Source organism: Vombatus ursinus, unplaced genomic scaffold (assembly GCF_900497805.2).
Source record: "Vombatus ursinus unplaced genomic scaffold, bare-nosed wombat genome assembly UNPS02014171.1, whole genome shotgun sequence".
Taxonomy (NCBI): Eukaryota; Metazoa; Chordata; class Mammalia; order Diprotodontia; family Vombatidae; genus Vombatus; species Vombatus ursinus.
In genome coordinates this window covers 4,390,196-4,417,150 of record NW_020953949.1, presented here as the reverse complement: position 1 = coordinate 4,417,150, position 26,955 = coordinate 4,390,196, and the positions used below count along the sequence as shown (strand labels likewise).

Here is a 26,955-nt window from a genome sequence, read left to right as displayed (position 1 = left end):
GACATTTTGACATCAAGCTGTCAATACTGCAATAAGAAAAAAAAACAATTTTACTTCCATTGGAGAGAGAAAACTGTGCCACAAAAAAGGAATGGGAAAAAACCAAACAAAAAAAAACAACCTTAATTTTTACTGTAAATTGAAAATGTCTACTAGACTTTAGAGTATAACATTTTCATTTTAGTAATCACTTGAAAGAAAAAAATTAGACTGAAAATGGAAGATTTAAATAAAATTAATAAGCCTTTAATTTAAAAGTTTTCATCAACTAAAAAATGGTCAAAGATCTACATAAAATCTACTTTTCAAATTTTATCACAAATGAGATATTTACCAAGAGTCTTAGCATAGCATAACATGATGCTGTGGTAATAAAAAGAGAAAATAGAATGTCAATACCTCAATAGTCACTCTTTAGCAAAACTTGATTCAATGCAGAGGATTTAGTCACAATAAAAACACTAAATGTCTCTCAAAGCTATTACCCTTTTAAAGAGGTACAATTCTACTCTACGAAAAAGCAAGAGAACAATTCAAAGAGATTCTAGTGTATTTTGACTCAAATAAATATCAAACTTTAGAAACATTCATTGAAGAAATTTCTAATAACATCAGGAATTAGTTAAAAAAGGTGGAGGATAAGATTTCATTTTTAAACCTCTTAGTAAATTTAGAACTGCTGTGAATAAAACCAATCATAAATTCCATACATTAACAAATGAAAAGGAAAGCTACTTCATGATATCCACTTGAAAAAAATTCTTAAAGTGAGAATGCATTTTTAGTGTCAACTTACTGGAATTCCCAGGAGCTGAGGATCCACAGGCTGCCTAAAGGGTAAAGACTCTGGATCTTGTCGATACAATGCTTCTAATGTAGGCATGAGAGCCTGTCGCAACTCTTCTGGTTTAAAGACTGGTGGAAAAACGACAGAAAAAGTAAATGTTGAAAAAAGTTTTACTTAGAACCTTAAAATTAAATCACATTCTTAGTGATAAAGTGAGTCATTCAATTAAACAATTTTTAGACACTTAAGGTTTAATGAAATGATTGTACAATGAAATAGTGATATGTAGTATACAATGCAATATATTAATCAAATATAAGTACTAATATTTAAGCCCAATAAACTGCTCCTCAAATTGTCTACATGATGCTTTGTCAAAACCTTTACTCCAAAATAACTGATGAGATTCCTGTTATAATAACTATAAATTCCATTCCACAGCACCTGGAATGGAATTCAACCTTCTTATAACTACTTCTGATCTTTAAAAATTATACCCAGGTCATAATATATATATTTAGTGCATATAAATATATTCTTTTACATTAGAAGATTATCTCATCTTAGGGGCAGAGGACATAGTTGGGAATACTGTGATCAACGTTTGAAATAATACAGTTTCTAACCACCATGAATATGAGGTACAAAACCTATCTTAATGTTAATTCACTGTTATACAGAGGGATCAAATAACAAAGTACTTCATATAAAATCATATTTGTAAGACATCTGTCACTTTTCTCAATTCAATAGGTATTTTTGAAACATCTATTCTGTACAAGGCCCTGTGACAGATATAGAAGATGAAAAGAAAAAACAATACAAAATAATCCCTACCCTCAAGGTGCCTCCAATCAAAGGAATAAGGAGTAGGGAGAAGAGAATATGTATACATACTCCTTCACACTCCTTCATGAATTATCTTCTATGTGTCATGGGTAATTTATTGCTATATAATTTTTGAAATGTTTTATTTCTTTAATTAAATGGTGAGCTCCTTGAAACAATTATCTGTTCTCAGCATCAAGCATCAAGTTACACAAAGTAAGTGCTTAAATATTTGTTTAAATTTGATTAGGATGTAGTTACTGTTTTTTTTTCCCCACACAATGATCTTATTGGCTTTTCTAGTCATATTTTCTGATTTATGAAGTTCATTCCTCATACCAATTCTGCTGGGTAGGGAGTTCAAATAATTACATTCATTCTATGGATGATGAAAAAAAAGGCTTCAGAAGGTTAAGTGACTTGCTTAGTGTCACACAGTAAATGCAGGCACCAAGACTTGACCCCTGTATTCATCTTACATTCCTTTCTTTATCACTACTATTTGCATTTCTTTATCTGAGGTAGATGTGATATCTAAGGAAGCTTTTTAGCAAGAAAACCTAGAATCCTTTAACCTAAGTCTAACAATTTTTCCTGGGGCAACTAGGTAGTACAGTGGATAGAGCACTGGGAGCTGGAGTAAAGAAGACCTGAGTTCAAATACAGTCTCAGACTAACTAGTTCTGTGATCCCATGCAAGTCACTTTGCCTATTTGTGCCTTGGTTCCCTCATCTGCAAAATGGGGATAATAATAGCGCCTGCCTCCCAGGGATGTTTTCAGGATCAAATGAGATTTCTGTAAAGTGCTTAAAGTAGTAGATGCTTAATACATACTTGCCCTCTCATCCACATCCCTTTCCTAATACAAACTTATAAAATCCATCCAGTAAAACTGGCAAATATAAACAGTAAGCAAAACCAAAAAACTACACGTCCATATAATACAATCCTGGATAGGAATGATAGTTATAACCAGCAGAAAATTATTTGTTTTCATTTCATCTTTTCATTTTTTTTTTAAAGCTTACCTATCTTCCCCAACTTCAACCTATTCAAATAAAATTCTGTCAAGTTTTTCTCAGCATATAGGCAAATGCTTTTATGTGTACTTAAAAAGCTGGCTCATTGCTATTCCCCTTAAGAATTCTCCCCTCACTGACTGTTTCACTCCTACATTTACCCCCTATATATTTGTTAGTACTGCTTCTCTTAGCTTGTTTAACTAGAAAGCACCCTTTTAACACTGATTGAATGATATCTGATACTGTTATATGAAACCAAGGGCTTAAATAATTCTTGATAATGAGGAAGGAAGGATGGAAATACACATTTTTCTTAAGCACTTACTATATGTCAGGACTGTGCTAAGTACTTTACAAATATCTCATTTGATTCTCATAGCAACCCTAGAAGGTAGCTATCATTAGCCACACTTCCTCATTAAGAAAACCAAAGTAGAAAAAGGTTAAGGGACTTGTGTAGTAGGGTCACACAGTTAGTCAGGTCTTCCTGATTCCTAGCCCAGGATCCTATCTACTCTACTACCTAGCTTCTGAGAGGAGAGAATAAAAAAATAATGAAGTAAGGAGAAAGAAAGGCCTGGATGTTATGTTAGCTAATGATGAGGTGCTATATTTGATACTACTATATAAAGTTCTGGACAGTAAACATAAGATTTTTACTCCCTAGGAAAGGGAGAAAAAGAAACTTCTAATAATATGTCACAAATGTCTCTAAATGTAGCCCTCACTTACAAACTTCAGTTGATTGGATCACCCTTAATAGATGCTTTTTCATTCACTCAATGAGCAGATCACCTGAAATCTCACTGCTATGTTGACTGATTCAGTTTTGAAATTCAACACCTTTTCAATTCTCTCAGCTGCCTCTCCCATCTGATTGAGGGCTGGAGAGGAGAGCAATAAACTCCTTCCAAAGCCTTCCTTTATAGAGAGCTCAGAACTTCGCAGGAAAATCTCTTATTTTCCTTCAGCAGCTTGCTTTGTTTCTGCTCCATCTTTCCAGACCCTTTTTCTGCTTCCTTTTGTATGCTGTCTTCCCCCATTAGACCATAAGCTCCTTAAGGGCAGGGACTGTTTGTTTTCCTCATTTGTACTGCAAAGGCTTAGCATGGTGGCCAGCTTAATAAATGTTTGAATGAAATGAAGTCATTGCAATTGTTTACTGACATTTCTACTAGTTCTGGTAGCTCAAACTCATTATATCCACAAAGACCCTCAGTCATTCCCTCATCCCCTCTCCTGACTTTACTATTTTAGTCACTGGCATCTGTACCTCCTTGCCATTAAGAATTAACACCCCAGAGTTATGTAATTCCTTAATTTTCTTGTCCCTCTTACTTAGTCACCAAGTCTTCTCCATTTTTACTTTGAAATGCCTGTTAGGTATATATCTACCTAATCCTTTCTGGGGTCATCCCAGCTTTTATCACTAACCATGTGGATAGATTGTTCCCACAGGGTCTGAAATGGTCTTCCAATTTCCCATCTTTCTGCTCTCTTCCAAGCCAAAATACATGTTACTGCTAGATTAATCTTCCTAAATATAACTTTGATCAGGGTAGTAAAGGCTCTCCACTATGTAAATGATGGAATTCAAATGTTTACTCTGGCACTTAAGAATCAACATTCAGGACCTACCTTAGTAAATCTCTTTCTTACTACTTCTCCATGAACACTCTGTTCCATTCTAATTGCTATACTTTCTATTCTGATTCAAATATTACCTATCCTGAAAAGTCAAGCTAAGGAGTTTACTCCCTCATGAAAGCCTCCCTAATAAATCTAGTCAAATATGATTTCTCCCTTTCTTGATTTCCTATAGCACTCATTTTTTTGATATGACTTATTTGGCATTCATATCATCCCATATGATATCTCTTATTATCACAATCTTACGCTACTATTTAAGAATTTTTTTATGTCTGTATGTCTTATCCGCCCAATTGGATTATAAACACCTTGAAGGTAGTGACTATATTATTTTTTGTAATCCCTCAGTGACTAGCACAGTGATTTAAAAATAACATGTTAAATAAATACATATAAATAAATAAATGCAAACGGCAGTATAAGAAAGAAAAGGAATTCCACTTAATTCAATTAGAGATATTCGTTGCTTGTAGGCAGTCAATGAGCCACAGATAATTTATGGTACATGAGGAGGTAAAGGTTTTTCTCATGAGGAGAACTGGTTGAGATTAGTAGATGTCAAGATGTGTGTTCCATGTGGAAAATAGGAATAAAAAATAAAGAAAAGAACTTGTTTTACTTCTCTGCCATGTATATTTTCATTAATAGGGTACAATTCAGTTCTTTACTTAAGTGTATTACCTATTTTCATTAATAATAAGCTTCTAGACAAATAAAGTTATGCAGAAAGAGTGGTGGGGAATGGAAGGTGAGGGAACAAGACAACAAGGGAGATGGAGATATTTAATTTTCCTAGCTTCTAATCCTTAGAGAAGGATTACACGATAGTGTGGATATGTAGTTCAATGCATCACATGTAAATCTACCTACTTTTTTTACGAGGCTGAGAAGGTGATGTAGACTGGGTAGTTGTGCCATTATTACTACTCTCCTCTTCTTCCTTAGGTTCCACTTTTACTTCTGGTTTCTTTTCTTCTACCTCCATTGGTTCCTGTTTAGGTTCTGTTACATCGGTTTCTTCTTTTACCTGGGAAGATCCTTGCAAATCCTCCTCCATCTTGAAAAAAATTGAATTATGAAAAGAAAACCAGAATTTTAGACATATTTTCCAAGATTTATATGCTTGTAAAAAATTTTACCCAAATAGAAATTTTTCATGAAGTACTATGTATCCATAATCATAGGTATGATATATTTTGTAGTGAGGATACAACACATTACATTCAGGATAATGAGATATATTATCTGGTCCTAGAGGTCTTACCTGATCAACTCCTAAAATTTATAATACTATTTAATTTCTCTCAAGACCTAGTACTAAGTTATTATTTGAAATTAATATATGCTACTCATTTGCTGCTATTCAAGCATTTTTAATGTGGAACAAGAATATATTTTATTAACAGACATATGATAACACTACCTACTAGTTTAGGATAATAACAGAATATACACTACAAAGTCTATATCAGAAGGGCCAAAAATAAAAAAGAGAAGAATGAATTACTTTAAGTTAGAGCCTGGCTTAGACTCAAACTAGAAAATATAGATGTAGCAAAATTTATAAATCCACATATTATATTTTTTTAATCCATATTTTCAAATATGTTAAGTGAACTAAATGAATTATGCAGCTTTAGTTAATAAGCTTTTACTGGACATTTTAATGACACTGTATCCTATTATAAATTTTGATATCACATTATACCTACTAATTGCAAAGAAATTATACACACCTCAGTTCTAGATTCCCCCTTTGTTTCACTAGGATCAGACTCAATTTCTTCTTTGCTTTCTGTTTTAATTTCCAGCATTGGTGCATCAGGTCCAGGCTGTTGGGAATTGGTTTCAGCACTAGCCACTGACGCTGGAGTGGGAACTCTATTTTCAATGCTAGCAGCTGCCTGGGAAAGCTTTGAAACAAAATATACAAACTATAATCAGAAAATAAATAGAACATTCACTTATGCTTGGAGAACAAAATGAAGATAAAGGTAATTCGAAATGATTACGGTATACATTGTATGTACTCTTAATGAAAATAGATATAATGAAGCAGATATTTTAATGAATCACGAATTTTTCAGAAAAAAAGCTGAGAAAGAGTTTTAAGTCAGTGAAAGTTATCAAAAGAGACAAGAAAAATCTACTGTTCCTGACTGAAGCTCAGATATGAACACAGAGCCAAATGTAATGCTTCTGTCTGGTAGAGACACTATATTACATGGTTTTACGCAATTATATTAAAAGGAAGGTACTGTGGGGAATAAGGCTGAAGTGTTGAGAAATGTCAGCTGTGTCAAAACAAAAATCATCAATTTAATAAAGTTTTAAAGACATAAAATATTTTGTGAGATTGTTGTCAATCACAGAACTAGCTACTTCAAAGTGAATTTCATCCAATAAACCAATATTGAAGGTTTACGATTCTCTATATTAGTGAAAGGATAAGATAAAGAACAGAGCAAACATACACGTAAGGGGAAAAATCAACAGGGTTACCCTAATTATGCTTAACTAATCTAGTAAAAACAGTGAGGATAAATCATCATGTAGGTAAGAGATCATATTTTTAAAATTTTCAAAAAGCCTGGATCAAGGTTTCACTTGAAAATCTTAAAATATTAATAAAATATTGAGAGATTGTCTTAGGCAATACAGAATGAGGATAAAAGAGCATGTCTACACAGGGAGGGAAAATCCCATGGATAAGGCCCAGCTGGCCTGATTTTATAAATCTGTGATACCCCCCAAGTTTTCAGGTGGTACAAGATATTTTCCAGTAGTACAAGGATACCATGCCAATGGGTAATGCATGTTGGAAAAGCTCAGGAAGTCATAAAAGCAGTGAAGAAAAGTAGCAAATGAGCTTTAATATCGGAAAGGTCAAGGTAATAATGTACTTACTAAAAAATATAATCCAACCACAAGCAACTAGGTGACATAATGGATAAAGCACTAGGCCTAGAAACAGGAATATCTGAGTTCAAAACCAGCCTCAGACATTTCCTAAACATGTGTGACCCTGGGGAATCATTTAACCTCTGTCTGCCTCAGTTTACTCAACTGTAAAATGATAATAATAGCAGCTATCTCCATGGGTGGTTGTGAGGATTAAATGACAACATTTGTAAAGTACTTAGTACAGTGGCTGACACATATTAAGTACTTATTATATGCATTAACACTTCCTCCTATACTTCAGGCTATTTTTGAGATATAATTTCCAAGTATAGGAAACAGACATGGAAAACTTTGATGGGTTATTCTCTGAAAACAGAGATTATCCTACCCTGGATGAGGGGACCCATGGTCTCTACTTGTATAAAGTGAGCATACTTTTGGTCACTGCACCATAGTAAAGACATAGTGATGCTGACTAGATAATGTATTGTGAAGGGCACTTAAAATAAAGGGATATGAGGCTCCTATAAGGAAACAAAATACAAATCAGGCTCATTTGGCATGAAAAGGGAAACCAAAAGATACAACCAGAGGCTATAAAAGTCATGAAGGATATAAAGTGGGATTCTACTTTTTCCAAATAATATTAATAACTACATAACATTTGCTTAACAGAAAAAAACAGAAATAATAAATTTGTTCATCAAATACTGGCATATGAATACTATGGAATATCCCTTGATGCTTAAAAGACAAAGATTTTGGATTAAATACTATTTTACAATAACTGAGGGCTATGAAATTTGTTAAAAATATAAATAACTTTATAAATGACAATGCATTCCCACAATATCCCTTGTTGTTACTGTCGGGCCATATCATCTACTGCTTTCACACAAAGATTACTCTTTACATGCAAAATTTGTTTCCTTAGCCTTTCTGTATTTGGGTGATTTCAAAGCATACTAACCGGAGTACCAGGAGGTTGAGCATGCACAGATGTTGGCTGTTGTTGAGATGGTTGTGGGGTGGGCACAGACTGAGGCTGTACAGGTGTCTGAGGCTGAGGTGTTACTTGGATCTGAGCTGCTGCCTGAACTGTAGGGGTACTTTGTGTTTGGGTAGCATTAGGTACTGAACCAGGAGTTGGGGTAGGTGTCTGTCCTGAAGAAGAAACTGGCGTTGAAGGTTGTGTAGGGGCTGCAGGCTGAGGAGGAGTCATTCCAGGAGGTGTCTGATGCTGGATAGGTGGCATGCCAGCTGCTGTAGAGACTGGAGGTGGAGTCTGATGCAAAGGGGACTGGGTTACTGGTGGACAAGGTAGCTGACCACCCTGTGGACCCAGTATATTCATGGTGTTAGGAAGAGGAGTGTTGGGCACTTGTCCCTGCTAAGGAAAGTAGAAGATGTTAATATCTTGTCTTCCAAAGGGATCTTAGAGATAAAATCATTTCACAAATGAGAAAACTGACGACTAGAGAAGTTAAGTGATTTCAGATGAAGCAGGCGTAATGGACTGTACTCAAGAGTTGGGAGAACCAAGCTTGATGATATCTAAGAAACTTAATAGCTGTCTTCAGGGCTTAATACCCCTCACAAATTAATTTTCTTCACATATAGAAGAATATATTGCTTTAACTACCTACCTCAAGGGACTTGTGATACAAATGTTTTGCAAACCTTAAAGTGCTACGTAAATGTGAGATCTTATTATTTTTCTTCAAAAAGTCACATAGTGTATGAGTGGCAAATCCCTAAGATTAGAATCCTGGTCTCTGACTGCTAGTTCACTGTGCTTTCTACTACAATACCATATATGGAAACAAAAATGAATTAAACTCTAGAAAGGTAGATGTTCATTTCTCAAAAAAATTTAATTACGCTTGTCTTAAACAATGGTAATTTGATATGTTGTTAAGAAAAGAAAGAAAAAGTAGGATTTTTTTTTTACAGATTTAACTGGATTAAAACCTATAACAAGAAAAACTACTTTTAACTCAATAAACCAGTTATCACTAATTTGAAATATTACATAAGAAAAAGTCAAGACAAGGAAGTGCTGTCCATATTAGAAATTTCTTCCCTTAGCAGTAAAAACTATTAATAATCTGGCTCCTATCTATCTAGACTTATTTCAACCTATTTTATACCTTCTTTTCCTGGCTTTGGCCAAAATGAACTACTGGCTTTACCCTGTACAAATCTGATACTCTCCAACCTACAACATTGTTCAGAATTTTCTCTATCCAGGATACCCATGATTTTCTTATGTTTGACTTTTAAAATCCTATGCATCTTTCTATATCCAGTTCAAAATGTCACTTCCTCCATGAATGCTCTTTCTTCTCCAAGGGCTCCCATAGAACCATGTTTGAACTTTTATATTCTGTTTCAGAGTTACACATGCATTTATGTATTCTGCATATCCCTTGCTAGACTGTGCTCAATGAGGGCCATAAATATCCTTTATTTAATCTGTCTCCCAAAGAGCCTAGACTGAAGTGGGGGAGACATGAAAAAACAAAAAAGAGATTCACTCAGAATGAATTTAAGGGTCTCTTTTTCACAACACTTCATTAAGCTAAAATTTGCCAAGATCAGAAGTGATCACTTAAGAAAAATTAGATTTTCCTTTTAAGCTTCTCCAATACCTCCAATTAACCTCCGCTTGTCTTAATCCAATGGAGAAGAAAACGGCAAACTACTCCAATATCTTTGCCAAGAAAGCCCCATGTACAATATGGTCCACAGGGTCACAAAGAATCAGACACAATTGAACAACAACAACAGTCCAAATCCAGGCTGCTTAAATAAAGTTACCCTACAACAGTATCATATAAAGTTAACCCATAAAGAGATTTTTAATAATTCAAGATAAGTAACAAAATAATTCATTGAAAGTTCATTCAATTTAATATTGAATAAACAAATAAGTAAAACAGGTAGAAAAAATGGTAACAAGCTAACAAATATGTGTTTTAGTGATACAATCTCCAAAAAAAAGTAATGGGATTTAAGGAAATAAGATTAAACATGACCTTCATCTAAACACTATTAAAAACCCTTAGGTCATTATTAATTTTACCTGTGCTACTCCTGCTTGTGCTGTTGACTGACTCATTCCTACACTGTTGACATTCATAGCCCCACCAGATGATGGAAATTGATTTTGTGGCAAGAACTGGCTCTGGGCAGGAGCCTGACCCATCAAGTTATTGGAATGAGCTCCCATCATGTTCTGTGGTTGAGGCATCCGGGAAGGAGACATTGCCATCTAGACGTAAACAAATAATGCATGACAATAGTTTAAAAAGTTCTAAAACACAGTCTTAAGAGACCAAAATTTCTCTCTTTTGATGTATCAGAATCCTGGAATGTCACAGTTGGCACCTTGAAATGAACACTCATTTTATCAAGGGGGAAACTGAGGCCAAAGATGAGAAGGGACTGGTCCAAAGTTAATTGGAGTTGGTGACAGTGCTGGAACTAGAGATGAACATTAAACTGTGATTTAAAGTTACAAATACTGATGTCTCATCATTCTGAGTTAAGTTTTTAGAAAGCATCAGATGGAATTTAAACTTTTTAGTGCCAACATTTTCTACATATTCATTTATTCTAATAACATGAGAAACTTCTCATTCCAGTTTCCACCTCTTATATTCCTACAGGGTTCAAGTTCATTTGATTCTGTAATAATAGTGAAAGCATTTTAGTCAGAGATCTTACTATGACAAAGAGAATCAAAGAGCTGGCTTTAAGAAAATTTAAACTGCCTTAAATTCAAAGGAACAAGTGTCATATGTTCTTTAAACAGGACCTAAACTTAACTTTTTTTAAGTCCTCTATTTAAAAAAAAAAACTAAAGAAATTCAAAGTTCAATTAGTCAATATGGTAGAAAAGTATGAACATTTTAAGAATTTCAATACAAACCGCTGGAACAGAGCCCATGTTGTTCATTTGGACAGGGTGATTCATTGGGGAAGCAGCCCGAGGTCCCATGGGTGCCTGTGACATCTGAACATTTCCTATGGACAATGGATTAAACTGATTCATTCCTATAAAAAAGCACCAAAAACAGATTATTAGTAAATACATCAACATGAACATAATCTCCTGTGCATTTCCTTCTAGGAATAAACGCAATAAATAAGCAAAATAAAACATGAAATGGTCATTACTCAACCTAAATTTCCTTGCTGTCAAAGTTGATGTTTAAATACGAATGTTTTAAAAAAAAAAATACGAGGAGGGGAAAAGGTGGTGATGGAGAGTCGTATCTGATTTTTCAAAGTTTCCAAAATGAAAGAAGTGAAGAACCATGGGATATGATCTTAAATCATGGCAGAATGGGCAGAGAGGGACAAGGAAAAAGATGAACAGTGAAAAATTAAAGTAGCAGGGGGGAAAAGAAGAATAAACCTCCAACAGGGAAGAAATACTGGGAAAGAATGAGGAGGGCATTAGATGGGAGGTAACAGAAAAGAGAGGAAATGAAACACTAGTGGAAAAGGAATATAATCTGTCAGAACGATCTCTGAATGGTTTGTATGATAGCTAGGGATCGTTCTGATTAAGAGCAGAGAATCATAAAAGCAAATCTATATCAAAAACCTCTGAAACCTAAGTCCCATCTACTATAATTAGGTCTTTGAGAAAAGTTGAAACATTTGGTATGCACCTGACTATATGCAAGGTACAGTGCGTGGTGTTCAGGACATAAAAACAAAAATCTCTGCCCTTTATAAGTTTACTAAGGTGGTGAAGAACATGTACCAGTTAAGTAAACACAAAGTATACTTGAGTAATAAAATCCAATTTCAAGGAGAAAAAACTTAACTAGGGGTTGAGGAACTACTAAAAGGTTGTTGAAGCAACTGAACTGTGCTTTGAAGACACCAGGGATTCTAAGAAGAAAAGGTGAAAAAAGCACAATCATTTTCACAATGAAGACAACCTGTGCAAAGTTAAGGAAGGAGATGGGGACAGAAAATCACAGTTTGTACATGGGCAAGTTTGACTAGAATGAGAAGTTAAGTCAAGAAGTATTTAGGAAGGGGCAGCTAAGTGGCACAGTGAATAGAGCACTGGCCCATCAGGAGGACGTGAGTTCAAATCTGGCCTCAGACCAAATACTTGACACTTACTAGCTGTGTAACCCTGGGCAAGTCACTTAACCCCAATTGCCAAACCAAAAAAAAAAAAAAAAAAAAAGAAGTATTTAGGAAGTGCCTACTTGTGTGTTATGAACTGGGGTAAGGGGAATAAGGTATGAAATAAGATTGTAAGGTAGGTGGGAGTAAAATTTTGGAGACTATTAAATGTCAGACCAAGGAATTTGAATTTAGTGACAAATGGGAATTTTTAATAGTGGAATGACATGGTTAAACATCTGCTTTTGGAATCTCAATTTTGCAGCTGTGCAGATGATAAATTGGAAAGGGAGGAGATTGGTAAAAGAACAATTAAGGAACTAGTGCAACACAACAGGTGAGATGATGAGGATGGAGACTATGTGAGTCAAGACAAGGGGATGATGTTGCAGAAGTAAAAATAAGAAGACTTACCAACCAACTAGATATGTGGGATGGAGGCAAAGAAAGGATGAGAAAGAGACAAGGACAACAACAAGGATAATTACAAGAATGATGGTGTTTTGGACAAAAACAGACAAGTTTAGAGTACAGTCTGAATTCTGACAGGGAAAAAACAAAATATTTCTGAAGGATCTAAAGAAGTTGATGTAGATATATAAGTAACTTAGTATAGGCAAAAGCTAGCAACTCTGATTTAAAAAAAAATACATTGTGTTTTGCTTCAATGAAGGGAGTACTGAAATGGATAAGATCTCTTATCCATTGATGTATATGAACACCAACAGCAGCTAATAGAGGATAAATGAAAATAGTGGTATGGAGCCTATAAAAATATTTTAAGTAGTACTAAAGGTCAGAATCAACTAATGCTGACCATGAATGCACTGAACACAATGGCTTTTGAAACTATATTGAGAGGAAAATGAAGAGAAAAGAAGAGACAGACCCAGTGCCTGGAGCCTATGGATTTATTACTGCAAATGGAGAGAAAACAGAACTACTTCACTTACTTTGCTTCTGCTTTGCCTACAAAAGAAAAAAGTTTTCAGACTGAAAAGGATACACTAAAATAATTATCAAGATGAATCTAGAGACCATAAGAGAATACTTTACTACCATTTATGTGTTGAAGTTACCAAACCTGGACAAACTACATTTCAAGACCAAAAGAACCACCAGATGTAATGGCTGAGCTGTTATTCTCAAAAAGATTGAGGAAAATGGGAGAGGTGCAACAAAACTGGGAGAAGGGTAATAGCCTGATTTTCAAAAAACAAGAGAGAATTTGCAAATGATAAGCTGGCAGGTCTGACTTTGTTTCTTGGCAAAATTCTAAAAAGTTTTATTAAAGCAATGGTTTTATATGCACTTAGAAAAACAAAAGGTGGTCACTAAGAGCCAACTTTATTGAGAACATGTCATGCCAGACTCATCTCATTTCATAAATACAGTATGCCTTTGTTTTCCCAAGGAATTTAACTGTCTCACAATATTCTTATGAAAAAGATGGAAAGTTGTAGGTAAGAGGTGAAATAACCTATTGAAGACCACATGGGTCAAAAGTAGCTGTATCAGAACTCAAAATCAGGTCCTCAGAATGAGAAATCCGGTATTATTCCCAAGGATGGCACCAGACTATACAGAGAAAACTAATATAAATTCAGAACTCATTAAACGGCTTGACCCCAAAAGTAGACTCTCAAGCATCAACATCAACCTGTGGAGAGTTCTCAGTGGAATGCTCTATTCTTGTTTTATTCAATGTTTTGGATGAATGAATAGATGATATGCTTAATGATTTTGCCAAGAACATAGAGCTGGGAAGGAAAACTAACATGTTGGAATGTTATAAATAAGGATCCTCCCCCCGCCCCCCCCCCCCAAAAAACCAAATCTTCATGGAGAGACTGAAGTAAAGTGGATGGGGAATGCATGGTTAGAGGACAGTCTAAGATACAGAAGATTTTATTTAGTAGAATAACAGCTCAATTAATCAGATACGTAATCTGACAGGCTAAGACGTTAATACTATTTTAGGCTGAATCAACAAAAAGCAATGTCCTGAAATATTCAGGTGATGGTTCTGTTGTAGCCAGTCCTAGTAATTCCACATCTGCAGTACTGTACTTAGTTCGAGGTGCTACATTTTGGGAAAAAAAGCAATGGGAAAAAGGGTATTCAACAAAAGTTGACTAAGATGGCGAAAGGGCATCAAAACCATACCCATGACATTCAAATTAAAGAAGTGATGACATTTAACCTAACTGAGGTCTCTTCTGCTATAAAAAGGCGACGATCCGGTTAAGTAACAGGACTAAGCTTGGGGTTCCAATTTCACACAATCTGATCAACAGAACTCGAATTCCCTTAAAGTTCATAGCTGAAGGCCCTCTGTAGTAAATTTCTAGAAGACATTTCCCTAATACTGGGGCCCAGTACACCTTAAGACATATTCAATAACAATTCATGCTACAAACCACTTACTATTGTTCCAAGTTTCACCATCATATGTTTAGTTCCTAAAGTGTGAAGAGGTTCTATTACATGAGATATAAGATTTGTTTACCTGTTTTGCAGAATTTTACAACTTAAAAAAATAGATAAGCTTGATTAAGAACTATTATTGTCAAATCCTGCAAACATATAAAATTATTTATACATTGGCAAGTATCAGTTATCTAGACAATTTTCTAGCAAAGTCCCTTTACCTAATGTCAAAAAATGAAACTTCTTTCTTACTAAATGGGAGCCTCTTAGTAAATATTCTTGTACTACTACATGGTCCATAAGGATTCCAAAGGGCATCTCTGAAAATCTATTTCCTTCAATTCTCATATCCAACTCTATCATGCCCAGTACTGGCAATTCCTCCACTGTTTACCATTTCCACATTCATAACATTAGTTAAAGCATATTCACCTATCAAAGCTACCTAGATGGCCAATCTTTTTCCCTTTCCCAACTAAGCTACATACATACAATGTAACTAAACTGGCCAGGACCTGTAGATGCAACTGACCAAACTTGCTTGTCATTATTCCTCACAAAACTTTTTTTATTTGTCACTTCCTCTACCTCCTCCTTCAAATAATGTCCTTACTCCCATCTTCCAAAAATCATATTAAAAAGTACTTCTCTGACTTTCCAACACACAAAACTCTAAATATACAGATTTGTAGAGTTGAGTAGTTATTGTTTATATGACTCCTTTTAGACTTACCTGTATTTGCTACTGAGGGCCATGCTCTTCTCCTAGATACCCTCTCCTATCTAGGTTTTTGTGATTCTTGACTCTCCTATCTATCTGACTGCCCCTTCTCACTTTCCTTTGCTGATTCATCATTCATATTACGCATTAAATCAGGAGTGGGGAACCTGTATGATGAGTATCCCCCAAGGTACCATGCAAAGCCCTCTTCTCTGCTCCTTCTACGTTCTCTCTCAGTAACTTCATCAACTCCTATGCGTTTAATTATCTTTTTGTGGATAATAACGCATATATACATATTTAATATGTATATATATGCATAGCCCTAGTCTCTAACTTGAGTTATAGTATCACATAACCAATTACTTACGAGACATTTAAACTCAAGTCCCCAAAGACTCTCAAACTCAACTTGTTTAAAACTAAACGAATTTTCTTCCCCAAACAAATCCATCTCTCTTCCAAACTTCCCTATTTCTGTCAAGTCACCATACCATCATTCTAATCTCACAGGGTCATGACCTTGGCATTATCCTTAATACTTCACTATCTCTATCACCACGTAACTCCTTAGTTGTCAAATCTTGCCACTTCTATCTTCACAACATCTCTAGAATCTTACCTCTTCTCTCCACTGACAAAGCTACTACCCTTATTTCAGGCCATTACCATCATCTCTTGCTTAGATTTTCTTAAAACTTCTTAATTAGTTGCCCTGTCTCATGTTTCTCAATATTCCAGTTTATTCTATACACTGCTGCCAATCTTAAGAGCAAACCTAACCATATGACTTCCTTATTCAATCAACTCCAATGGTTTCCTATGGCTGCCAGGACAAAACATGAACTTTTAAAGCGCTTCACAATCTGGCCACAACCTGTCTTTCCAAGGCTTACTGGACATTACTCCCCCTCCCATAATCTAATCATCCAGCCAAACTGGCCTTCCCTTTAGTCTTCACACTTGACGCTCCATTTCTCATGCCCCTGCCTTTATATATGCCTGAAACAGAATCCTTCCTTACCTCTGCCTTACAGAGCTGTTTCATGTTTTAAGATTCAGATCAAGCACCATTTTGTATAAAGTCTTTCCAGATTGCCCTCAACTGCTCATACTCTTTCTCCAAAACTATCACGTATTTAACTATTTAACATTTATTTATATTTATTGGCTCTATATTTATATTGTATATATTTGTATTTGTTATTTCCCTCATTATAAGGTAAACCTCTTGTGAATAGGGATTATTTCATTCTTTTTATTTATGTCCCAAATATGTACTTACATATGCATAACTATTACATCTTCTCCATAAGATTGTAAGAATCTCAAAGGCAAAAAGAATCATATCTATTTGAATTTTCTTCCAATACTGTCTAATAAATCATTCTGTACATACAATGAGTTTTCAACAAACTAAATCGTTGTTACGTTTCACATAGGAAAAGTGAAAAGAAGAAAAAACAGAATCAAGTAGTTTTGGTAGTTTAAAATGAAGATGCATAAGAACCACAAACCTGGAGAAACCTGCATGCGGTTCATAGGCACACTTTGCATGGTCATAGGTCCATCTGTAATGATTTAAAAAAAAAAACAGTTTTTAAAATGTAGGATAAAGAACATTATTCATAGGAAAGGAAAGACTAAAAAAATTTTTTAAGCATTAGCTAGTCTGATGGTATACTATACAATGACCATATTTATTTAGCATGTTTTAAAGAGGGTATAAAGAAGTTGGAATATTCAAGTACATAGACAAAATGATGGTTGTTTCTACTGGTGGTGATAAAAAGAGATAATGACACTCTATGATTATAATGCATATATATATTGTTTGAACTTCAAAACTGAGGTAGGCAGGACAGATATTAAATCCATTTTGCAGAAATGAAAATTAAAATGTGAGGGTTCCCAAGAGCACAGCGAGCAGAAAACATGAAATGCATGGATTACTGACCCACAAAAAGAGATAAGAATATACCTGCCTCCTGTCTTTGCAGAATTGAGAGATTAATGATGTGAAACAATGCACATACTATTACACTAGAATGAAGTGTTGCTGAACTGCTCCCTCCACACACCCCCCTTCACCAGACTTTTAAAACCTTTGTTATAAGAGATGTTCTTAGGGTGGGTGAGCAGAGAGGACCATAATGGAAAATTACAGTAATGTAAAAACCATATGCATCAATAAATATTTAAAAAAAAAAAACATGGAATGAAGAATGAAAAAAGATTAAATACTTACTTGGAGGTCTCACAGACTGTGCCTGGCCCATACCAGCAGTGACCTGTGCAATACCTGGGGGTTGAGCCCCTGGGGTCTGTAAAGCTGGCTGATTAACCAAGATCCCTTGTTTATGTAAACGAGACCTTCGTTTTTCTTCTAATTCCTTTTGTATTTTGTAGATTTTCTCTGCTAATAAATGATAGTATTCATCCTATAAAAAAAAATTCAATAAAGTACTTAAACATTATTCCATACAAACAATTCATCTTTTCCACATACATGTTCAATAGTAATAAAGAAACCCTCACAAAGAGACAACTGTGCATTATACATAAAAAAGATGAATTCACTTATATTTAATTGCAAACAAAAGCATGAATTTTTGTTGAGTCTCTTACTATGTCAATAATTGAAATATAATCAGAATGACAAAATACTGACTCAATACCATCTCACAATAAAACAAGGGGTATTCATTATATATTCCATAATTATAACAAGGTACTCCACTAAAGAAATTAATTACCCAGATTGCTTTGTTCTCAAGCAACTCTCTAGAAAAAAAAATTTTTCAAGACATTCCAGACTGCCTGGATATTTGGATATCCCTGCAGAACTAAACCTACCCTGCTATTAGCTGACTCATACATGTCCCCTTCCACTTTCCTAGCATAGGCCACCAAATTCTCCATGCGACGATCCTTCAGGGCAGCTGGGTCAGGTGTTGGAAAGATGGCTTGGACGCTAAAAGAATAAAATATTTAACAATCCACTTTGAAAATGATTTCATAATCCATATAAAATAACTAAGTAATCTCATATCATTTCTACAAATGAGAACTATCAGTCAGATTTTACAGATCAATTGTTTGGAGACAGAAGGGGGGGGAGGTGGAAGAGTGTGTGTGTGTGTGTGTGTGTGTGTGTGTGTGTGTGTGTGAAGTATGAATATAATCTGCAAGTAACTGTTTATTAAGAACTTTCCTCAAAATTATCAAATCACTTCACTCAGTTCAGACTAATTCCAAGATAACTGCTTTACCAAGAATAATTTGTTAAAAGTAATCCTTTTTTTTTGCTTTTTTGGTGAAGCACTTGGGGTTAAGTGACTTGCCCAGGTTCACACAGCTAATAAAATTAATCTTGAAGATAGTTTTTTGGGGAGTATGTCTTAAATTTTACCATTTAATGTTAAAAAAAAAAACAATTTAGCATGGTACCTAGAGGTTTAGAGTGCGTATAGAAAGATTATGACAACAAACTAAAAAACTTTTATTCAATGAGAAGTGAAAAAGGAACTTATTTTCATGCCTCTAATACATGTTTCTATTCAAAACTGTACTGATGCCATTAGTTATTTACATTACAGACATTTGCACATAACTAAAATGCCCTACTTATGTGCTGTATCTCTCCCCACGTTTCCTACTACCCTCTCTTCTCACAAAGAAAATCAAGTGCTTCTAGTACAGATTACTTGTAGGCCCCACAAGAGACAGTGAACTAGGGGTTCATGTTAATTTTAGGGTTGTTAGAGTTTCATCAGTAATTCCAATTGTCCTTTTTAGCTTCCTGAAACAGGAGGTAAGTCCTCTGTAGCTGTTAGAGAGCTACAATGTGAGGTCCAATAACTTTGGGAAGTAGATTGAGAGTCTGTTAACTGACCTGAATAGCTGTGATATCTATGACTGATTTGTCCTGGAATGACATCACATTCTATGAACTATTCAGAAGGGGTATCGCTGTAGCTTCTACTCACAGTTTGTGTACTAAATGGTTACGCAGGTCCTGAGTGACATGTTCGTGCCAGCCTTTCCTAACTCCAGTGCTAGAAGGAGGTGCAGCTGTAGGCATAGTGCTGAGGCTTCCAATATTACCAGAATTGGTACCATCACTCATTAATGGGCTAAAATGAGAAGAAAATAGACGCTTCATTCACCTACTGCAAACACCAGCACAAATTTCCTTTCAGAATGTTATTCTTTAGCCCATTTAATTTCTTCTATCAAAACCAGTAACATTCTTAGGTGAGTATTTTGAACTAAACTAGTAAACCTCTTAAGGCATTATAGACACTCTTAAGTCAATGAAAAAGTTGAAACCATTTTATGTCACGTGTTTAGAAAACATGTTTACTGCCAGAATGCTTTAGTAGAATAAGAAACTAAAACAAACAAACAAATAAAAGAGAAGTTGATAATAAATGAGAACATAAAAAGAATGGAAGAAAAGGTATATGAAATTAATGTAAAGAAAAAAGTGTGAGGGAGAGCAAAAACAAGGACTATGATGTATCTAAATGAACAAAACAATACAATAGTAGTTAAATGGTCTATTATAATTGTAGTTTTATTTAAGCATTATTTGAATTAAATAATAAACTGTATTGTTTAGTCATAAATAATACATTAGAAGGGCACACTTCAGTTAATAAAAACTTCTTTACATGTAGTGGGGGACATAATTACAAAAGCATTTGCATCTTAAATCAAATCACTAAATATTTGCCAAAAAAAAAAAAAAACCAACAACAAAAAACAAAACAAAACAAAACAAGGAGGCAACAATACATCCCTTCTTTATAATCAAGATGGGACCCGGGGGGGAGATACCTTTACTTGAATGGTAAGAGTTGGTGCCACAGCACCTATCTCCTATTCCCAGCACAGGTACTAGATTTAGAGGCCCCATGCCCACCACAGAAACCTACTGTCTAGATTGTCCTGAGTCATCACAACAAAAGTCCTAAGCACCTAGGCCTTCACTTACACCAAGGGTCCTGCCCCAGTACCATTTCATCACTGAAGTCTGGAGGATCAGGACCCGAGTTCAAGGTCAGACTAAGGAGGCCTTTTCCCAGTCCTATTGAGGGGTACTGGGTTTAGAGGAATCTTAAAAGTCTCCCGGTCTCAAAATCTTCTGTCCCCAATTTACTGTCCTGCTTAAAAGCTGTACCTATCTTTCATATGTCAGCAGAACAATGCCACAGACTCTAACTTATCAATTAACATCTGGACAGGTAGAAGCCAACAAAGTTCCTACCCTAGCACTTGAGTGAATAAAATCTCTAGCTGCCTAAAGAAAGAGGCTTTTATTCTTCTACCATTCTCTGTTCTTTCAATGCCATTCAGCTCAGTTACAATCTTTCCTTCATCTTAAACTTTCATGACCTCACATATGCTCGGCCTTACGGCACTCAGAGAAATCTGGCTTCCATCCCACAAAACTCTACTTTCTATCCTCTGATGGCTATTCCCACACCAACCCCTACAATGTATCAGTATTAGATGCACCTTCTCCATAGCCCCTGAACCCTTGAGTCAGGAGTAGGCATATGCTTTACTCTCTGCTGCTACCTTAGAACCCTCCCCCCAAGCTGTAGATGATTTTGTTGTTATTATTATTAGCATTTGCATAGTGCTTTAAGACTGGTAAGTCATTTCACAAATATTATTTTATCCACACAACCCTAGGAGGTAGGAAGTATTATTATGTTCATTTTACACGTTTCTTAACTAAGGAAGATAGAAGTTAAGTGATTTGCGCAGGGTCATGTATACAGAGCGCGAGTGCGTCTGCGTGTGTGTGTATTTGAAGCTAAATTTGATTCCAGATTCAGCATTCCCCTTCAGCACCGAGCAGTCTTTACTCCATGGGACTATTATTACGCTCTGCCCAGCATGTCTACCCTCCTGACTATTTCCCCCTGTTGTCAAGCAGCTCAGTACTTCACAAAGTTTTCCTGTCCAACACAACCTCTCACATTTGGATATTTCAAAATACACATGCATGTCCCTTAGAATACTCAGGCATCCAAATTCATTAAAATCCCCACACCACTTATGGCTTTGAATTCTACCTTGACCTCAACATCATCAACAACTATTTAACCTCCATGATTCAGAAACCCAAAATTCATCACTTACCCCCTCTCCTCCTCCTTCCATCTTGGCCATCTAAAGCTATTCTTTGTCCCTGCTATGGCCTCCAGTCACTTCATGCCTGCTTCTACTGCTCTATATTAGTTATTTTCCTAGGTCCGTGACCACTTCTCAGTGTCTTCTACTGATCATAATTTATCTTTCACCTTATAAACAAAGAGTGTTTCCCAAAGCTCTGACCTATGCTATTTTTCTTTCCTTTAGAATAAGGACTTTTTCATTCTTTGTACTTATATCTTAAGGTGCCTAGTAGAGTAACTAGCACATAGTAATTAATAAATGCCTGGTGGATTAAATGGTGATTTCATCAGCTTATATATGTCTTATTATCATCTCTAAGCCCACAGCTCCCAAATCAATCAATCAATCTATCATCTTCACTGCTCTTCTTAAATCTAGTTCCATATATCACCAATTTACTGATGGATATTCTCACCTCCACATCCTTTTAGAACTTCAAACCTGACTGAACTCATTATCTTCTGCTGAGATCTGACAGTCCTCTATACTCACTTGCTTATGTTGAAGGCATCATGTGATCATCCTTTCAGTCAGCCAAGTAAACAACAATGGAAACCATCCTCCATTCCGCCCTTCTTAATTTTACTCCGTATATTCAACCAGTTGTTAAGTCATGTTTTTCCCATTCTCTGTACACACATCGCTACTAGTTACTAAGATTATAACAAAGGCCTCCTAACTGGCATCCCTGCATCCATTCACTTCACTCTTCCATTTGTTTTCCACAAATCTGCCATAAGTCTTCCTAAATTATAGTTACAATCATGTAATTCTCTGACTCAAAAATCTTCAACACCTCCTTATTGCCTGGGCAATAAAATACAAACCCTTTAACTTAGCATTTAAAGCCCTAAATAATCTGTCCACAGCATGCCTTTTGAGAACTATTTCATATACTTTGGATATGTCCATTCTCTCCTCACTTATGCCTCTCAAAATTCTTTGATCCCTTTTAAAGGCTGATTCCTTTAGGTTCTAGATTCCCCTAGTTTTAGTAAGATCTTACTCCTATGAATTTATGATTTATCTGTTTGCTTAATTTAGTCCCCTAGTAGAGAGCAAGTTCCATGAGGAGAAGTGCCATTTGTAGTTTTTGACTATGTCTATCCAGAACCTAGCACATAGCAGGCACTTAATAAATGGTTAATGAACTGAATTGAAGGCAGAGCACAATTTAATGGTCAAGTAGCAAATGGCACTGCTAATAGATAACTAAACAGAAAGGACAATACAGCATCAAAGAGAGAATTATATTAGTTTCAAAGAAAATATACTGTCGACAAACTAATTCAATACTAAATGATACTTCTTTATAACGATTAAATATGAAATAATCATGGGTTATTATAACAAAGGAATAAACAAACATAAGAAAGAATCTAGTCCTTTCCCTCCCACTTCATTTTAGAGAGATAAAATAAAAATGAAACTGAAAATTTTGGCATTTGAGCAGATAGAATGATATAGAAATTATTCTTCTTTGTATACATGATAGATCACATCTCCCTCACAGTGTCTATTTCTCCCTGCTCCATTATTTCAATCAATCAACAAGTATTTCCAAAGGACCTACTAGGTAGGTGCCAAGTATTGTGCTAGGGACACAAATACAATGAGTCAAATAATCCCTACATACAAGAAGCTTTGGTGCCTTTAAACATTCTTTCCTCAAGAAGTCAAATTCACCTCTTGGAAATAGATACGTCTCTTTCAAAACTATGGCAAAGAACCCAATCTCAACACAGAGTTATCCCTAAAATCCTTTTGTTTAATATGTTTCTCCTCATTTCCATACATTTATTTCTCCACGTCCACTAATGGACACATATACTTACAAAACTTGCCCTAGAACTACACTTAAACTAATAAATGCGCCCCCCCTTCTTCCCTCTGTTATCCCTTAGGAAAAACAAAAGATCTAAATTGTCTGTAAATATGTTTTAAATTGATACTGAATTGAATTTGTTTTGAAATTTTAAAATTCCGTCAAATATGGCTAATAACGATCATTCATAAAGAATGTATAATGTTTTGAAATGAAAAGTATGTTTCTTAAAATGCCAAATACCCAATCCAGTTTACAAAAGCCCCAGAACTACAAAATGTTCTACAACTCCTTCTACAATGAAATGTCCTAACAATGAATTGGACAAAAGTAAAGATTCTGAATTGCTAGTGCTCTAAGCAATATTCTGTTCCCATTCTCATTTAAAAAACATTTCTTCCTTTCTTATTGCTCCTTATACACAAGATAATTTCTTCCTGGTTCTAAACTTCTAGATTTATATTCTATAATACAACAGTCTTACATTATTCACATTACATGTAGTTAATTTCCATTCATGAAAATAAGAATCAAATGAATAATGAGACTTACTTTGTTGCTCCAAGGGAGGTTGGAAGAGCAGTTTCTGAAATCAGATTTGGTTGTTGGTCTGCTGTAATCCCTCCAGCTGGAATGGTCATTGGATTAGTACCTTCGAGAAAGAAAAATTAGACAAGTGAATTAAAATTACATTTTTAAAAATTTCATTGTGAAGATAAAATGATCAAACTACCATTTTTTGACAAATAATTTCCATAATCTGATAATGTCTTTTGTATATAAGAAATACATTTTTTAAAAAAACTGTTTTGAACTGTATCTCTAGTAGAAGTGGTGATAAAGTCCATGTTTTATCATTTACTCCAACCTTGTGACAAACACTGTAACTATGATGTTGACCAAGGCTATGGAATACAATAAAATTGATCAGCTCAACTAGCTTCATTGGCATTATGTTTGAACAAACTGGACTAACAAGCCAGAGTCATGTATATTATGTTTGACATGTAAATATACAGAACTAAATAATTTTTAATGTAGAAAGGGTCATAGAAAAAATATTTAGCCTAAATTCTTCATGTTACAAATTAAGAAAAGATAACAACTGATTATATAGATATTATTTAAAGTTTTCAAAGCAACATATAACATCCTATCACTTCAGCCTTGTAATAGCCCTGTGAGTTAGATATTACAGTTTCTATCATCCCAAATTTAACAGATAAAAGAAACTGTGGTTTAGTGAAGACAACTGACTTTTTATGGCTATATAGCTAGCAAGAATCAGATACCAAGTTTAAAGCCAGGTCTCTCTCTTAAATCCAATGTTATTTCCACTATGCCATGCTATCACAAACAGTGAAGTGGTTTTCACTGTCATACAACTAATTAAAGTTAAGACAAGAACACATATTTTCTGTTAGTTTCTAGATCAGTGTTTCCAAACTAATGATTTTTACTGACTGTACAGATTATAACCAGCATACCTAAGACTGGCACACCACAAACAATTTTAACAGCAAACAGACTGTTTACTTAGTATCTGTTAGTAAATTTATCTTACTCTATCTCCACATGCAGTTATTTGAATCATATAATATCAGATTCAATAACACAGGCAATGAAGTTCATTAGCAGTATTGAAACTGAGGCAGCAAGATAAATAAAAACTTATCAGTATACTTATTCAGTATACATGTTTAAAAGAATGTTATCATTCATGAATAAAAACACCAAAATACCAGCAAAAAGAGAGATGGCACGGAGAACGGCTAGATTTGAGTTTAGGTTGCAATTCAGTTTACTGCTATTGGACAAAGGGTAGCTTTCTGGTTTCTTCACCTACCCAATGCATTCAGAGTCCTCATCTGCTGGTGAGTTTGAGGTTGTGCTGGTTGCTGGCCAGACACTTGAGGCTGCAACTGTGTCTGTGGCTGGTTGCCATAGGGTAGTCCAAGAGCAGCATAAGCCCGCTGCATGGAGCTGGGATCTATTGGATTGGGGTTACTTAAAGTAGAAGCATTCTGTTGGCCTGAACCAACAGAACCGATGGTATTCTGAATTCCACTTGCTGGAGATCCCAGGATGGCTATTTTTTTTAAAAAGGAAAGCAAAGAGAAGGTAAAGGGCCAGAATAATTTTTAAAAGGGCACAAATACCATTAATTCTTAACAAAATTACAAATATAATTTTATTAAGAGCACAAAAACAAACTATATAATACTAAAACACAACTATCAAGAAAAAAATACCTATAGGAAGAGCAATACCAGACTTCAAACTATATTATATAACATAAATCATCAAAATCAGTTAGTACCAGTTTATAAAAATAAGGAAAAGTCAATCAGTGGAAGAAACTACATAAGCAAGAAACAAAAAGCAAATGAAAATAATGGTCCAGTGTTAGAAAAATTTAAGAACATAAATCATCAGGATAAGCTTAAAAGTTGTTAGATGTTCATTCAACAAGAACTGCTGGCAAAATTGGAAAACAAATTGACACATAAAATAGGCAATTTTGAATACGTAAAAAAATATAAAGTTTACATGTGAATGAAATCAATGAAAAGAAATAGGATAATGGGGAAAAATATTTGTATATATAGCTGACAAAAAGCCTGATGTCCAAAACAAATAGGAAATTAATACAAGACACTCCTTAAAAGAGTTGGTCAAAGGATACAAAGTTTTCAAAAGAAAATTGAAAACTATAACTTACAATAAAATGTTCCAAATTACTAATAATTAAAGTAGGAATGAAAACAAGTGACATGCAAACTGGCAAAAAGGGAAAAATAATGGAAATAGTCAATGAGATTATGAAAAAATAGGCACACTGATGTACTATTGTTAAGAGACAGAAAGTGACAGTAACTTCTATTAAATCTGGAATTAAGGAAGGAAGGAAGATAAAGAAAGAAAGAACATTAAAAAACTTTTAAAACTTTTGACTCAGAAATAAGACTGCACACATATGCTTGCTTAAGAGGGCAATAACAGAAGAAACAGAAATTTAACCATATGTCAAAATATTCATAGCAACATTCTACGTGACAGAAAAGAACTGAAAACAAGTGAGTGCCCATCAAGTAGGAAACTGCTGTGGGGGAAAAAACCTATGGCATATAGGCAATATCATTGTGCACTAAGAAATGACAAAAATAAGGAATATGGAAAAACTCTGGAAAGACTCATATGAACAGATGCAATTAAGCAGAACCAAAAGAACGAGAAACACAACAATCACAATAATGTAAAGAAAAAGATCACTGTAAAAAATCATAAATTGATGTACTGAAGATAATAAAACATACTTCTTAAATCACAGCAGAAAAAGGAGTCAGGAAACAACTACTGGAGAACATTATGCATGTTTATAGATACAGTCATAGCATCAAACTTTCTGCCTAATCGTTTTTTTTTTTTGTCACAAAGGGG

At 34.9% G+C, this 26,955-nt stretch overlaps 1 protein-coding gene across 2 annotated transcripts in view; it reads right to left on the bottom strand.

Annotated features, from left to right (window-relative positions):
- The window catches only part of CREBBP (CREB binding protein), a 159,046-nt gene that overhangs the window by 34,450 nt on the left and 97,641 nt on the right, over window positions 1-26,955 (bottom strand). The window contains exons 6-17 of one of the 2 annotated variants that reach the window (XM_027859678.1): window positions 25,361-25,603; window positions 24,067-24,166; window positions 19,487-19,633; window positions 18,354-18,471; window positions 17,746-17,938; window positions 17,015-17,068; window positions 11,127-11,251; window positions 10,278-10,466; window positions 8,163-8,582; window positions 6,025-6,201; window positions 5,159-5,345; window positions 797-915 (exon numbers count right to left, since the gene is read on the bottom strand). In XM_027859678.1, the coding sequence (XP_027715479.1) occupies window positions 797-915; window positions 5,159-5,345; window positions 6,025-6,201; window positions 8,163-8,582; window positions 10,278-10,466; window positions 11,127-11,251; window positions 17,015-17,068; window positions 17,746-17,938; window positions 18,354-18,471; window positions 19,487-19,633; window positions 24,067-24,166; window positions 25,361-25,603 (2,072 nt within the window). The remainder of the gene's footprint in view (window positions 1-796; window positions 916-5,158; window positions 5,346-6,024; window positions 6,202-8,162; window positions 8,583-10,277; window positions 10,467-11,126; window positions 11,252-17,014; window positions 17,069-17,745; window positions 17,939-18,353; window positions 18,472-19,486; window positions 19,634-24,066; window positions 24,167-25,360; window positions 25,604-26,955) is intronic. The other variant, XM_027859679.1, reaches the window with a different exon arrangement.